This window comes from Alligator sinensis, unplaced genomic scaffold (genome assembly GCF_000455745.1).
Source record: "Alligator sinensis unplaced genomic scaffold, ASM45574v1 scaffold941_1, whole genome shotgun sequence".
NCBI classification, from domain to species: Eukaryota; Metazoa; Chordata; order Crocodylia; family Alligatoridae; genus Alligator; species Alligator sinensis.
This window is the reverse complement of record NW_005842163.1, coordinates 874,133-887,352: the sequence shown is the minus strand read 5'-3', so window position 1 is coordinate 887,352 and position 13,220 is coordinate 874,133. Positions and strand designations below refer to the sequence as shown.

Below are 13,220 nucleotides of genomic sequence, written 5' to 3'. Positions count from 1 at the left end.
TCTATTTCACTGTTTTGAGCTTGAAACGCATTGAAGCAGTTTCGAAACGAAATACGTGGTGAAATTTTGCACAGCCCTAATGGAAAGCTGTCCTTCTGGGTCCAGCTTTTTCCTGTGATTTTTCCCAGTTGGCCTAATAAAAAGTATAATTTTGGAACCGAGAGTTCTACATTTTTGTATTTCTTCTAGTCTCGGACCAACACGGCTACCAAGTACATCCCTGAAACATGGAAGATGCAGAATTCTAGCCAATTTTTGGATTTTAAACTATTTCAGAACAAGAGAGGTTTTTTTTTGTTTTACCCCCGCCTGCCATCTGACACCTCCAAGGGAGGAATTTTACCTGGTCTACATACCAAAGAGCAGCTCAGCACAACTCTCAAAGACACGGCTACTACGTACATCCCTGGACTAAATGTAGACATTGGATTTATGACACTATAAATCGCCTGATGTCTGGCTCTCTAGGGACCTCTTGACTTTTCCCTGCTACATTCATTCCCCCCGCCCCTACTCGCAGCCTGGCTCTCACCCACTGACTCCTCAATTCACGTCTTCACTGACTGCCCTTCCTACTGGACCCCAGCCTCTTTACTATTCATTCTATCCAGGAAGAGCGCACACCAACTGCAGGTGCTTCCCCAGCCTGACCAAGGGCTTTTAAGGCCAAAAGCTTGCTAAGAAAAATGTTTCTAACTATTTAGTTGGTCTAATAAAAGATATTACAAAGACTGTGCCCCTCCCCTCCCCAGCAGCTCAGTCTCACTCCCCTCCACCTCCCTTTACACTTGCGTGCAGGGAGCTGCTGCTCAGCCATCCCAAGCAGCTCTGCAGATGCAGAGGGCTGGGCTAGGTTGGGCTGGTCCTGGTGGGGAGCAGGTAAAGCAGGGCTCTCCCAGCCTGGCTCAGCACCACCTGGCCCACAGGCATGGTGGGGCTCTTCAGACAAGACCCCAGCCGTGCTCTTTCCCCACCCCCCACCCCCATTGGAGGAGGGGTCTTTCAGCTGCCAGGGGAGCAAATGTGAAAGCCACAGATTTAAACTTGATGCTGAAAATGGGTGCAGAGTTTAAAACTGCAGCTTTCACCTCCCTGCTGGGGAGGACGTTGGCTGCATGGGGCCCCTTGGTTGCAGGGCCCCTTGCAGCCGCAATTTTTGCATGCATGGATGAGCCGGCCCTGGTCCCTTCTACTCCTATATTCCTATATATTTAAGTTCCTGTATTTAAAATGCCTAGAAATAATCCTTCTAAAGCAAGTGCTTGCTGGAATGTGCGAGTCAGTCACTAAATGACTTTTTCTCTATAATTGCTACTTGAGCCTAAGCTACCTTGTATAGCTGAAGGGAGCTAGGTCTCTTTGTCTATTTGAATTCAGTCCAGAGGGCCTCTGAGCAGGTGTTACTCATTGCCAATGGGAGCTGAGTTGATGAATCTAGTTTGGTTCATGGCAGACGTGCACATCCCAAACAGGCCAGTCTTGCAGCAGCCACACAGAGCTCCATGTGGGGATAATTTCACCTTGCTTCTTGACATGGCAAATTATATTATGCACTGCGGTGCTGTATCCTCCTATAGCTATGGTCTGTTTCCTAGCACAAGAGCTAGGTTTTTTGGTTTTCTTTTTTTAAAGCTATCTCCTGGGTAGTATGTACACTATGCTACAGTCTGTAGACATGCCTCTTTTGAATGGTTTGATATTCATCTACCCTTTCCCTAGGCAAGGTACTAGTGCAAAAGCAGACATCCAGATCTTATTCAGTTCCCCAGAAGCTTAAACTTAAAAAAAAAAAAAAAAGCAGAAGGAAGCTACAAAATGCCAATCTGTAGACTGTCATGAGGTGGTGATGAGAGAGATTTGAACCTGAGAGACTTGGTTTCATAGTGTGGGAATTAACCTTGACAAAAAGCAAGCTGTAAATGTTGCCTCTGGGCCAGGAGCCCTCCCTCGTCTCTCTCCTTTTTTCTAGGCTTGATAAACAGTACTGAAAGGCTGGACATCTAGCTGGTTCTTGCTGGTGCTCCTTCATTTCGCCTGCAGCAAACGCTCCGCTACACACTTTCTGAGCTGTTTCTAAGCAGGTTATTCACCGCTCGCCACCCACACGCTGTGTGCGATGCTCCTCGTTTCCTACCTTCTTCAGCCTGACGTGTTGGAAGTGAAATGTTTTGAGAAGTGTTGCTGAAACAAAGGAGTAGCATGATGCACAGGTGCTGGGGGCCTTGTTTTGCAGTGTCAACCGAAGAGGATTTTGGTCCCTCTTGTTTATAAAGCAAGCACAGATTTGGGCTGCACCTGCCTCTCACCCACCACTTTTCTCTCCTCTTGTACCTTTGTTTATGCTCAACCCAGCTTTACAGCAGGATTTGTTAGTGGTCTAAACTAGGTAGGCAGGTGATGTGGTATAACAAGCCCATCTTTCAACTGGGACCTGGGCACACAAAGGTCCAATTCAGTAAATAATGAGATGACTTGCAAGAGGTGGGAGGAAAAACAAGAGGATTAAAGGTCTGGTGTACCCTTCATTAATGGCCCTTATTTAGCTGTTAGTGTGGGTGCACTGGAGATGACCCTTCAGTGATGGTTTCATAGTTTCAGGGTCGGAAGGGACCTAATAGATCTTCTAGCCCGACCCCCCGCCAGGGCGGGAGAACAACCCAAAAAAAAACCACCCTAAAAACAAAAACGGGACTCAAATGACCCCAGCCAGGTAAGTATCCAGCCTCTTCTTAAAGATCCCCAGGGTAGGGGCCAGCCCCACCTCCCTTGGAAGTTGGTTCCAGCTCCTAGCCGCCCTAACTGTGAAGTAGTTTCTTTGGATGTCCAATCTGTACCTCCTCTCTATCAACTTGTGCCCATTACTCCTTGTTATGCCAGCGGGGGCTAGGGGAAACAGCGTCTCCCCCAAACCCTTCTGGTTCCCCCTAGTGAGTTTATAGACGGTCACCAGGTTCCCCCTCAGCCTTCTCTTATGGAGGCTGAATAGGTTCAGGTCCCGCAGTCTCTCACTGTAGGGTCTGCCCTGTTGTCCCCGGATCATGCGGGTGGCCCTCCTCTGGACCCTCTCCATGTTGTCCACATCCCTCCTGAAATGGGGCGCACAGAACTGGACACAATACTCCAGCTGCGGCCTGACCAGCGTCGCATAGAGGGGGAGGATCACCTCCCTGGCTCTACTCGAGATGCACCTGTGGATGCACGACAAGGTCCGGTTAGCCCTGCCAACCATGACCTCGCATTGTCGGCCCATGTTCATCTTGGAGTCAATAATGACACCAAGATCCCTTTCCGCCTCCGTGCTCTCAAGTAGGGAGTTCCCCATCGTATAAGTGTGCTGCTGGTTCCTACTACCCAAGTGCAGCACCCTGCACTTGTCCGTATTGAAACACATCCTGTTCCTGTTTGCCCACCCCTGTAACCTATCCAGATCCTTCTGCAATCTCTCTCTCCCTGCTAGCGTGCTCACCTCCCCCCAAATTTTGGTGTCATCAGTGAATTTAAACAGGTTGCTTTCCACCCCAACATCAAGATCGCTGATGAAGAAATTGAACAGCGCAGGCCCCAGGACCGAGCCCTGGGGGACTCCACTACCCACCTCCCCCCAAGTCGAGTATGATCCATCCACCACCAATGTGACCACAAGCTGATGTGACCTTCAGCTTGTTTATGATGCATGCATTCAAAGTATATTCTGGCTTCCATGTTTCAGCACTAAAGCAACAATGCCAATGACTAAATTGGGGCTCTTTTGGCATGTAGACAAGGTCTTGATTCCTCCCAGACAAAAAGAGTGAGAGAGTGGGATGTGGAGCGTGGATGGAGCATGGCAGGAAGAGACAAGACTGCAAAAGTTAGGACATGTCCAAATTGTTGGAACATGAATTCTGATTATTTCTGCACCTCCATTGCTGTAGCACGGGTTGTATTTTTGTAATTATTCAGGGATCTTATGCAAATACACTTTAGCTGACAAACCAATCGGTGATTTAGTTTTGTCATTGTTTATCATGCGCTTTTATCAACTAATAGCAAACAATCTGTTGTGATTATTCTGCTTCTGTAGTGGAAGCTTGGAACTGTTCAAAAGATGTTCAATTCTTGTGTGAACAGAATAGACCCACATCCATCCTAATACTTATTTTGCTTTGCATGGAAACCTTTGATAAACAAGAACCCCATTGAAATAAATATGCATGGATGGATAAGTGGGAAGGAGATGGCTAAAATAAAAAGATTTTGCACTAGTTGGGGTAACTTCCCATCTGTGCTGGTAATGGACATAATTGTAGTTTTCTGTCCTTTTACAATAAGTGCTCAACATGTTCCAAACCAGTTTATAAATTAACCCAGGCTCTGCGTAGAAGCCAAGCTTGAAGAGACTGCTTTTTCACTTGCCCTATTGTACTCTGGTAACATATAGCTGTTGCGTATTGAAATGAAGCTGGCCTAATTGCTAATCGTTGCTGTAACATGTTATCTTGAAGTAACTTTAATGTGATGTTTTTATAGTGAAGTGTGGTAGTTTTTACAGTGCGTCATTTGTTAAACATGTTAACAGCAATATTAACTGCATGTTTGGTATATATTGGGTGAGATTAATCCCAACTTAAAAGGCCACTGAGTTGGACTTTGTACAGCTAGAAACGCCTGAAAGGCGGGTGGAAGTCTACTGTCACCCCAGCCCTGTAATTTGTAGAGCACAAGGCAAGCACACAGGCCCTGCACAGGGTTGAATCCAGCCCAGCTGGAATAAGGTCTTTGGCCCCTTTATGTTGCTGCTGATCTGTGTAATGAGGGATCCCATAGCCATCCTCTCTTGCTTCTCCCTGTGCTAACCTGGATGGAGGGGGTGTAAAGAGCTTTTGCACAAGGCTTTAAAGGATTGGAGATTTCCTGCTACATTGATGCGTTCTCCTTTCATGGCTTCACCACAGTTCAGAGCATACTAAGATGTTAGGAGAAGTGAGTACGCTAGAAGAGAAGGACAGGCTACAACTAAATCTCGACAGGTTACAGGGGTGGGCAGATGAGAATAGGATGGGTTTCAATATGGACAAATGCAAGGTGCTGCACCTGGGGAGGAAGAACCAGCAGCATACCTACAGGCGGGGGAACTCCCTTCTCATCAGTGCAGAGGCAGAAAAGGATCTTGGAGTCATTATTGATGCCAAAATGAACATGGGCCGACAGTGTGGGGATGTGGGCAGGAAGGCCAACCACACCTTGTCATGCATCCACAGATGCATCACGAGCAGGTCCCAGGAGGTGATCCTCCCCCTCTATGCAACATTGGTCAGGTCGCAGTTGCAGTACTGTGTCCAGTTCTGGGCGCCGCGCTTCAGGAGGGATGTGGACAGCATGGAGAGGGTCCAGAGGAGGGCCACCTGCATGATCAGGGGGCAGCAGGGCAGGCCCTATGAGAGGAGGCTACGGGACCTGAACCTGTTCAGCCTCCACAAGAGAAGGCTGAGAAGGGATCTGGTGGCCGCCTAAAAACTTGCCAAGGGGACCAGCAGGCAATGGGAGAGTCCCTGTTCCCCTGAGCACTACCGGGGGTAACAAGGAACAACGGCCATAAGTTGACAGAGAGTAGATTCAGGCTAGACATCAGGAGGGCAGCTAGGAGCTGGAACCAACTTCCAAGGGAAGTGGTGCTTGCTTCTACTCTGGGGATCTTCCAAAGAAGGCTAGACAGCCACCTAGCTGGGGTCATTTGACCCCAGCCTCCTTTCCTGCCCAGGGCAGGGGGTCGGACTAGATCTGCTCGGGTCCCTTCCGACCCTACCAACTATGAAACTATCTATCGAGGGATAAGGGACTATGGAAGGGTCAATATCATGATCTCTAGAGACCTCGTACAATAGGGTGGCAGATTTTTCCCCTGCCTCTGAAATCTATCTGCACTCCTGATCATGATAACTTAGAGGTGAAGGATGTCATTAGTTGCAAGCCATCTAAACCCTCTCTTAATGTGTCCCTTAGGTATTGAGTTTCTTGTCATTCAATTCTTTGGGGGCAGACTTGCACTATATGGTCATTCTTGGGGCCATATCTCACTTATGCTTTTTGCACCTAAGTGCAGCGACATAACTGCAGTTCTGAGCACTTGTGCATAGTTTGCAATTTGGCATTGTCCAGACTAGCCCGTGGAGCATGCTTAGTAGAGCTATGCCCTGTATGGGAAACTGGCCAGAGGAAGAAGGATTGCGTGCCTCTAACTATTAGGCAACAATTGAAGCATTACTCCATCCTCTTGAAGCTGGCCCAATGGGCAGCCAAGAGAGGAGATACAGAAGAAAAAAAGCCAGATGATGTGTGGATCTCTTGGAAGGAACAAGGCTCTGAGACCCCTGACCCCACTGGGCCCCTGATCCCACTGATGCAGAAACTTTCCCAGTATTGCTTATCCATGTGATCCAGTGAGCATTAAACGCAAGCTGCACTGGGCCACCTCAATAGGGAAATGTACCCAACCATCTGCACCGTGTACTTCAAAGGTACCAAATGCAAAACCTTGCTAGATAATTTCATATGCTCCCAAGTGCAATTTTTCAAATCGCCCCATGCAGTGTGAATCAGTTGAGACTAGCTGGAATCTCACTTCAACATATTTTGTGTTTATCAAACACTAAATATCTATTGTTCGGTGCTTACAGTCAAGTTCAGGTGAGTTGCTGAAACCTCCAACAACGGCTGTGCCACACCCTTGAACCTTTCAGTTTGTAGCAACCCAAACAAATTACTCATGCTTTAAGGACGTGTGCAAGTGAAAACAGAGAGATCTGTGCTAAAGACTCTTCCCATCAATGCACAAGGGATTTCCCTGAACTCGCAGAAAGGCCTAGTGTGCCTTGACAATGGACAAGTGGTATGAAGTGTCAATGATTCATTTGCTTCTGTGACTTGTGGTCAGGAAAGGAGATGTGGTTACTGTGTGCCAGGTGTAAGGCTGAATGTCCCTCTAGTGTAGTGGTTCTCAACCTCGCTAGACTTGAGACACCTCTTAGAAAATGCCAGCTCTTGGCTTTCGTTCATTTTGTGTGCGTGGAAACATAATAGAGAAACACTTCTGTTACCAAGAACTGAGAAAGACCATGACAGGCCAAAGTGTTTGTGACCCTGTGCATTCCTCTTTGAAACCTCTGGGTTTCTCTTGCCAAGATGTTTGCACATGTAACAGTGCCAGTAGCTCAGCACCTTTAAAAGGATCTTGTGGCACCCTGAGGGACCACTACATCCTGGTTGAGAAACACTGCTCTAATGGCTTCTGCCATCTAGTTGGTACCGGTTAGAAATTTTCTCAAAACTATTTTTGAAAGAAAATATGTTGCTTGGAGTTTTGTTTTTTTCCTCTCCAAAAATCTCTGCAAATTTTCAGTGATTTCTTTTTCTCCACACTGGGGAAGGGATTACAAATATTTTGACTTGCTCCTATAGTGATTTATGGAAGTTGTAACCCAGCCAGTGAACTCCCAGAGCAACAGTGGACACAAGAGAGTGAAGCTACCCCTTCTATAATGCACCAGAGCGAGGCAATCCCACTATGCATGGCTTTCTCTTCCTGAAAGGAGAGACCATAGTGAATCGTAGGAAAACTTTACAAATCAGTGAGCCCAGCCTCATAGACACAGAGGCGAACTCAAAGTATGTGAGCTACAAATTCCATGAGGCAAGATAGCAGCATTTCCAAATTAAAGCCTTTCTGGTTTTGTCCAAGGTTTTTTTGGTGTTTGAATAAAAACATAAATAAATAAACATAAATCCAGATCCTACCATTGAATAAAAACTGTATTTCGCCAAGCTTGGCATTTGGGCTCCCACTGTGCTTAAGTTCAAACTGACCCCAGAAGCAGGAAGAGGAGATGTGGGGTAGGTGGATAGCTACTTCCTTAAAGACTAATGCTCTGTAGTAAGATTGTGCAGGGCTCTGGCTCGGGGGGTTAATGTGGGTTTAGGACAAATGCTGAGACCTCTTGATGACAGTAAAAGTTCTCAGTTACAGTTCACTTCAAGCAGGCTATCAGTGGCTGCTTCAGGGTCATCTATTTCAAGATTAAATATTTTGCGAGATTTTTCAAAACCTATCCTTTTCCTACCCCCGATCATTTCCTTAGCACTGCCGTTGAGGAATCGCATGATTACGAAGACACCATATCCTACCTGAAGCCGTGTGGAACTGAAATGAGCTCATGTACCACTCAAGGTATTGCTAATTGGGAGTCTCTTAAGCCAAGTAATATATGCATAGTATATGGGATTCACTTTTTAAAACGGAACAGTTACTTAACTGTTAGAGGCTTAGTTTCATGTTGGAACTGCTCTTTGTCACCTGCTCGCCATATTCGTGACCAAAGATGAATATTCCCGCGTTGCTGCCCAGCTGCTTTGCCACGACAAGCAAAATGCAGGCTGGAGGGCAAATCTGAAAGCAATGGAGTTGGAGGATTATGGTGGGGTGAAGTGCATTGGGAAAAGCTTGCATTAATCCTACCCTGTGGTAATGCCCAGGTGAAAAGAGGTGAAGTTAACGTGGTCCTCAACCTCTTCTGTGGTGTTTCCTTTCCCATACATGCATCTTTCCCCTGTGCCTTGTATCGGCACAGTAGCCAGCCACCATTCCTCTTTGACCACTCTTTCAGTTTTGGTTCCTATTCAGCAAGCTTTCTCTTATGTGCATCTTCACCCCCCTGCCCCATTCACTTCCAGCTAATTCTTCCCCATTGTACCTGAACATAATACTACCTACTTTCTCAGGGCTGTGAGTGGGACAGCTTAAGGCCTGAGAGCGCTCGGGGTGGTAGGTGTTGATATTGTAAGCCTAAGAGGAGCAACTGGCCTTTTGAAGAGTCTGTCCCTAGGTAGCCTAGGTCCTAAATTAAATAGACCCGTTACATTTAGTCACAGCTGGTTTTGCAGCCTTTAGTTCAAGGCCTTTAAGACAGAGATATGTTCTGAATGTGTCAAAAGCAATAATTGTTAACAATTCTTTATTCTAGCACCTACAACAGAAGCCAAAGAAAATGACAAGGTAAGTCTACTCTAACCCAAAATAACAGATAAACCTTCCAAGATTTCATGTTTAACTCTTATTTAATGCTTTGGAAATGCCATATTACTCAAATACAAGATGAATTTTCCTACCTTCCTACCCCAATTGGCATGAAGGGGAAAAGTGCCTCATCACGTACAAGTAAACCTCATTAAATACTTTGTCTATCATTACACTGCTGCCAAAAGTGGCATGTGCTCAGCAATGGAACCCAACTGTGAGATTGATTGATTAAATGCAAGTAACCCTGAGCATAACTATAAAACATTTGGTTCACAATGGGCAAAATGCTGATGGGAACCAACTACAAGGTTCGGTTTGTGTAGGCCATCTGAAAAAGACATATGGCAGTGCGCACTAAGCGCAGTCTCCCTCACCACTGGCTTTTTAAAGTCATGGTGAGTCACTACACTGCAAACATTTTGACAACTTCTTCACTCCTACAGCTGAGCTGTGGCTTGCTTTCTTTCCCATTTCCAATGATTTGTGTTTCTTCACCAGCCTTCAATGCCTGGCAAACATCACCAAACAGGGCCCCAACCAGTTCATCCAGAATCCCTTTGTTGCCCCCTCTCTCAGCCTGTCCCATATGATTACTGTCTCTCTGCCCTTTATGAGGTGAAGCCAGGCCAGGTTGCCCTTTGCTTCATCTGTACAAAATATTTTGGAGCATCCCAGGACTTGTGACAAGAACACCCAGTTCCAGTCATGAGTGGGAGCTAATTAGCACATGGATCCTTCCTTATGAAGCAACTGTGCTAAAACTTGCAGCAGTTTCCAAAAAACATAGCATGCATCAATTCTAGATGAGCTAAGTCTATGGGTACTATATGCAAATTGCTGCAGCCATGTTTAATTTTAAGGTTAATTTTTTTTTAACTTTACTCCTGACTTCCATTTGCTCAGGGAGAGAAGGGTCTTGACAGTAAGGAGAGAGGGAAGGGGCTGCTGGGGGAAGATGTGTGTGTGTGTGTGGGTGTGGGGGGGGGGGGGGGGGATAGGAAGCAGAGGGCAAAGGGGCTCCCTGAACCCCAAGATTTATTTTCCGTACTACAGCAGTGAGAGGAAAACACATTCAAGGCAAACCTCCAATAATTGGATTCTATACCTGGAAAATTATAGCCAACTTAAAAATTTTCCAATAATAGAATCTAATTATTGGGGGGTTGTCATATAATCAGGGTTGTCTTCTCTTTTGAGTAAATAAGATGCGTATTGACTGAACCCTTCATGGATGAGAGATTCTGCTGTATGTTTGAAATGTAAATGCTCTGGAGGCTTAGATGAAGATTTCAAAAGAGGAGAACAGGAATTGGGTCCGTGCGTTCCATGGGAGATGGATATGTAATTCCCTTAGCTGCCTTTGAGAATCCCAGCTTTGCTATTCTGATTATACATGGAAATTCTGATACGTTCTAAATCTGGCTGCATAACAAATAAGTCTTCAGTGTATATGAGAGTGTGGTGTGGGGGGTTTGTTAATCCTTTGAAGGAGGTGCCAGAAAAAATGGTCTGAACATCTGTCAAAGATAGGCTGATGCTTGCAACCCTCTAGCAAAACTCTAGTTTCTTTGCGAGGTAATATACCTAACCAGAGGTTCATGCATGTGTGGAGGAAAACAAGTCAACGGGTGCCAGATGATAAAGGTTGTTGATTGACTTCTGGTTCAGGTAAGGATTAAAGGAAATCAGGTGCAGGTGGGGTATGGTGGGGAGGAAATTTGGATTGTGGTACATTAGAGAATACAAGAAGCAAACACTTTCACATGTGAAACCATTTTTTTTTTTTTTTTTAAATCTTAATGGCTTCCTATATACATGCTTGAGGTTGTGGGGGGGGGGTTGGGTGTTTTAATAAGAGCAGTTCCCAGGAGCTGCTGTAATAAAAACACCTTACTGTCGCATGTATTAAGCCCCTGCACAGTTAAAAATGGCTGTGGGACAGTTTATCTGAACCTCATCAAACAAGGTTCAGATAAAGTGCCCCAGTGGCCATTTTTAAATGTGCAGGGGCTTATACACATGACAGGGAGGCCACACTGGAGCATTATAATGAGAATGCAAACCAGCATGTGTATAGACAACCAATGAGTCTTAGTTCTGAATTAAAACTGCTGAATTGCAAATCATCAGATTAAGGAAATATGATCAATTTACAAGTAGGTTTATCTACAGACAGTACTAAAAGAGTGGGGGGGGGTGTTTGGAAAAACTAAGTTTATGTAAAAGCAGCCGTGAAACAAAATTTAATGTTGAGACGTTTGAGCCCCAGTCGTGGTAGCCCTTCACCTGCTTAGCTTTACTTCCATGAGTTGTTCAGTTGACTTCTAGCCTTTTATTGCATTTTTGCAAGACATTATTGAACTGCTTAGACAGTTATACTCTTCCATCCATTCCCTCTCTCCCCCAAATCCTTTACTTTAGGAAAAGCATAAATGTGTTGCCTTTATAAATCCTAAAATTCTTATCCAAACCTAGATTCATGTCACACACATAGAAAACAATTTTTAAATCCTAGATATATTGTTTGCCACGTGGCTTGTCAAAAGAGGTAAAATGACCAATGCTTTTCTTCTTTTCACTAGAAGCCAAAAAGCTTCCTGTTTACCAGATCCAGGTAATTTTATTTTGTTTGAATTGCATTTAGCTTCTGCTCACTTAAAGGAAATGTCCTTTCTAGCTCTGTAATGGGCCTGGGTGACTAAACTAAAAAGTAGTGACAGATCCTTCTATTTGAGAACGAGTGAGTAAAATTTCACAAACCTGTGACTAGAACTGTATGGGAGATGATAAAGCAGTTTGATGGCAACTTGCAAGGTTTTAAAACTCATTTTCATTCTGCTTTGGAATGAAAGGGAACTTTCAAGTGTGTGGTGGTCAGTTTTCCTATTACCTTATTTTTTCTCATATAACACATCCCAAATATTATGCACACACCATTTTGAAAAGGCCTCAAAAAAGAAAAATATTTTACTTTAGAACACAGGTAAGTATCTGAGGTCTGGTGTCTTGGGGGACTGGGAGGCTGCACATAAGGGCTGGGTATTTGGGGGCTAGGGGCCATAAAGTGGGCCTGACTATGGAACAATCCCTGTCCTATCTGGCATGCAGGTGGGGAGGGGGCCTTTCTGAGGTCCAGAAATTTGGCAATAGAGGTCTGGGGTGGGGAGCAGTGGCAATTTTAATTGCTGTGGCTCCATGAGCCATGGCAATTGATGATACCACTGCTCTGCCCCCTTCCCCTCCCACCTTCTGGACCTATGGGAAAGCCTGTTCTTTGCATATAATGCATAGTCCAAATTTCCCCAAGTGGTTTTGGGGGGAAAAAGGTGTGGATTATTTGGGGAAAATACTAAACCTAATGCCTTACAATTTAGGAAATGGCAGAGAGAAGGAAGGAGATTGTGTGGGAAATCAGATTCAAGTGTTTGCTCCGCCTGATTCGGACTACTATGTTGCTAAACTCGTCTCTGAATCTGCCATAACAAAGACCTGATGTGGGTCTTCTAGAAATGGCAGAGCCCTTGAAGTCTACCAGAACCTTTGTGAATATTCCAGCTTCAGTGAGAGCTCGTAGTAAAAAATGTTCTAGCCGGCTCTATCTAGACATTTGTTTGTGCTTTAAGGTAGATGGGTGGTTAGGAAAAAGGCAACCTTGGGTTCTGTTCATTATAAAGATATACTAGCCAATTGCCCATCAAGAAAGACCCAGGGGGTGGGCATATGAACAGAGGCTCATGTCTGCCCTCGCCTGTGTGCTTCAGGTTTGGCCCTTCTCCCTCCTCTCCTTTCCCGCCCCCCCCCCCCCCCTCCCCATGCTCTGGGTCCACCTGGCCCGCATCCACCTGCCTCCCTTCCCCACTCCCCTCCCTCCCAGCTGTTAGCAGGGCCCGGCAGCAGCAGCAGGGTGCTGTCACCATGCCCCCCTCCCCACTCTTGCCCCCTTCCCTCCCTCCTTCCCTCTCCCTACAGGCTTTTGTCAGGGCCCAACACTGGCAGGGCAGCAGTGGTACACTCCCCGCAGTCATGGTGCATGGGGATGGAGTCCTGCATCTGGCCCCACCCCTACTTCTCATCCAATCTAGGATGGTGGCAAAAGGGCCTGCTCTCCCCACCTTTGCCTCCACCACTTTGGGGCCAGGGCCAGGCCCATTCTTTCTCCCCCCCCCCC

The 13,220-nt window shown here is 45.9% G+C and overlaps 1 protein-coding gene across 2 annotated transcripts in view; it reads left to right on the top strand.

The window, feature by feature from the left end:
- Positions 1 to 13,220, top strand: part of FYB2 (FYN binding protein 2) — a 48,382-nt gene that overhangs the window by 14,409 nt on the left and 20,753 nt on the right. For both annotated transcript variants that reach the window (XM_014520864.2, XM_006025731.3), the window contains exons 5-7: positions 8,115 to 8,203; positions 8,997 to 9,028; positions 11,635 to 11,666. In XM_014520864.2, coding sequence (XP_014376350.1) covers positions 8,115 to 8,203; positions 8,997 to 9,028; positions 11,635 to 11,666 — 153 coding nt within the window. The remainder of the gene's footprint in view (positions 1 to 8,114; positions 8,204 to 8,996; positions 9,029 to 11,634; positions 11,667 to 13,220) is intronic.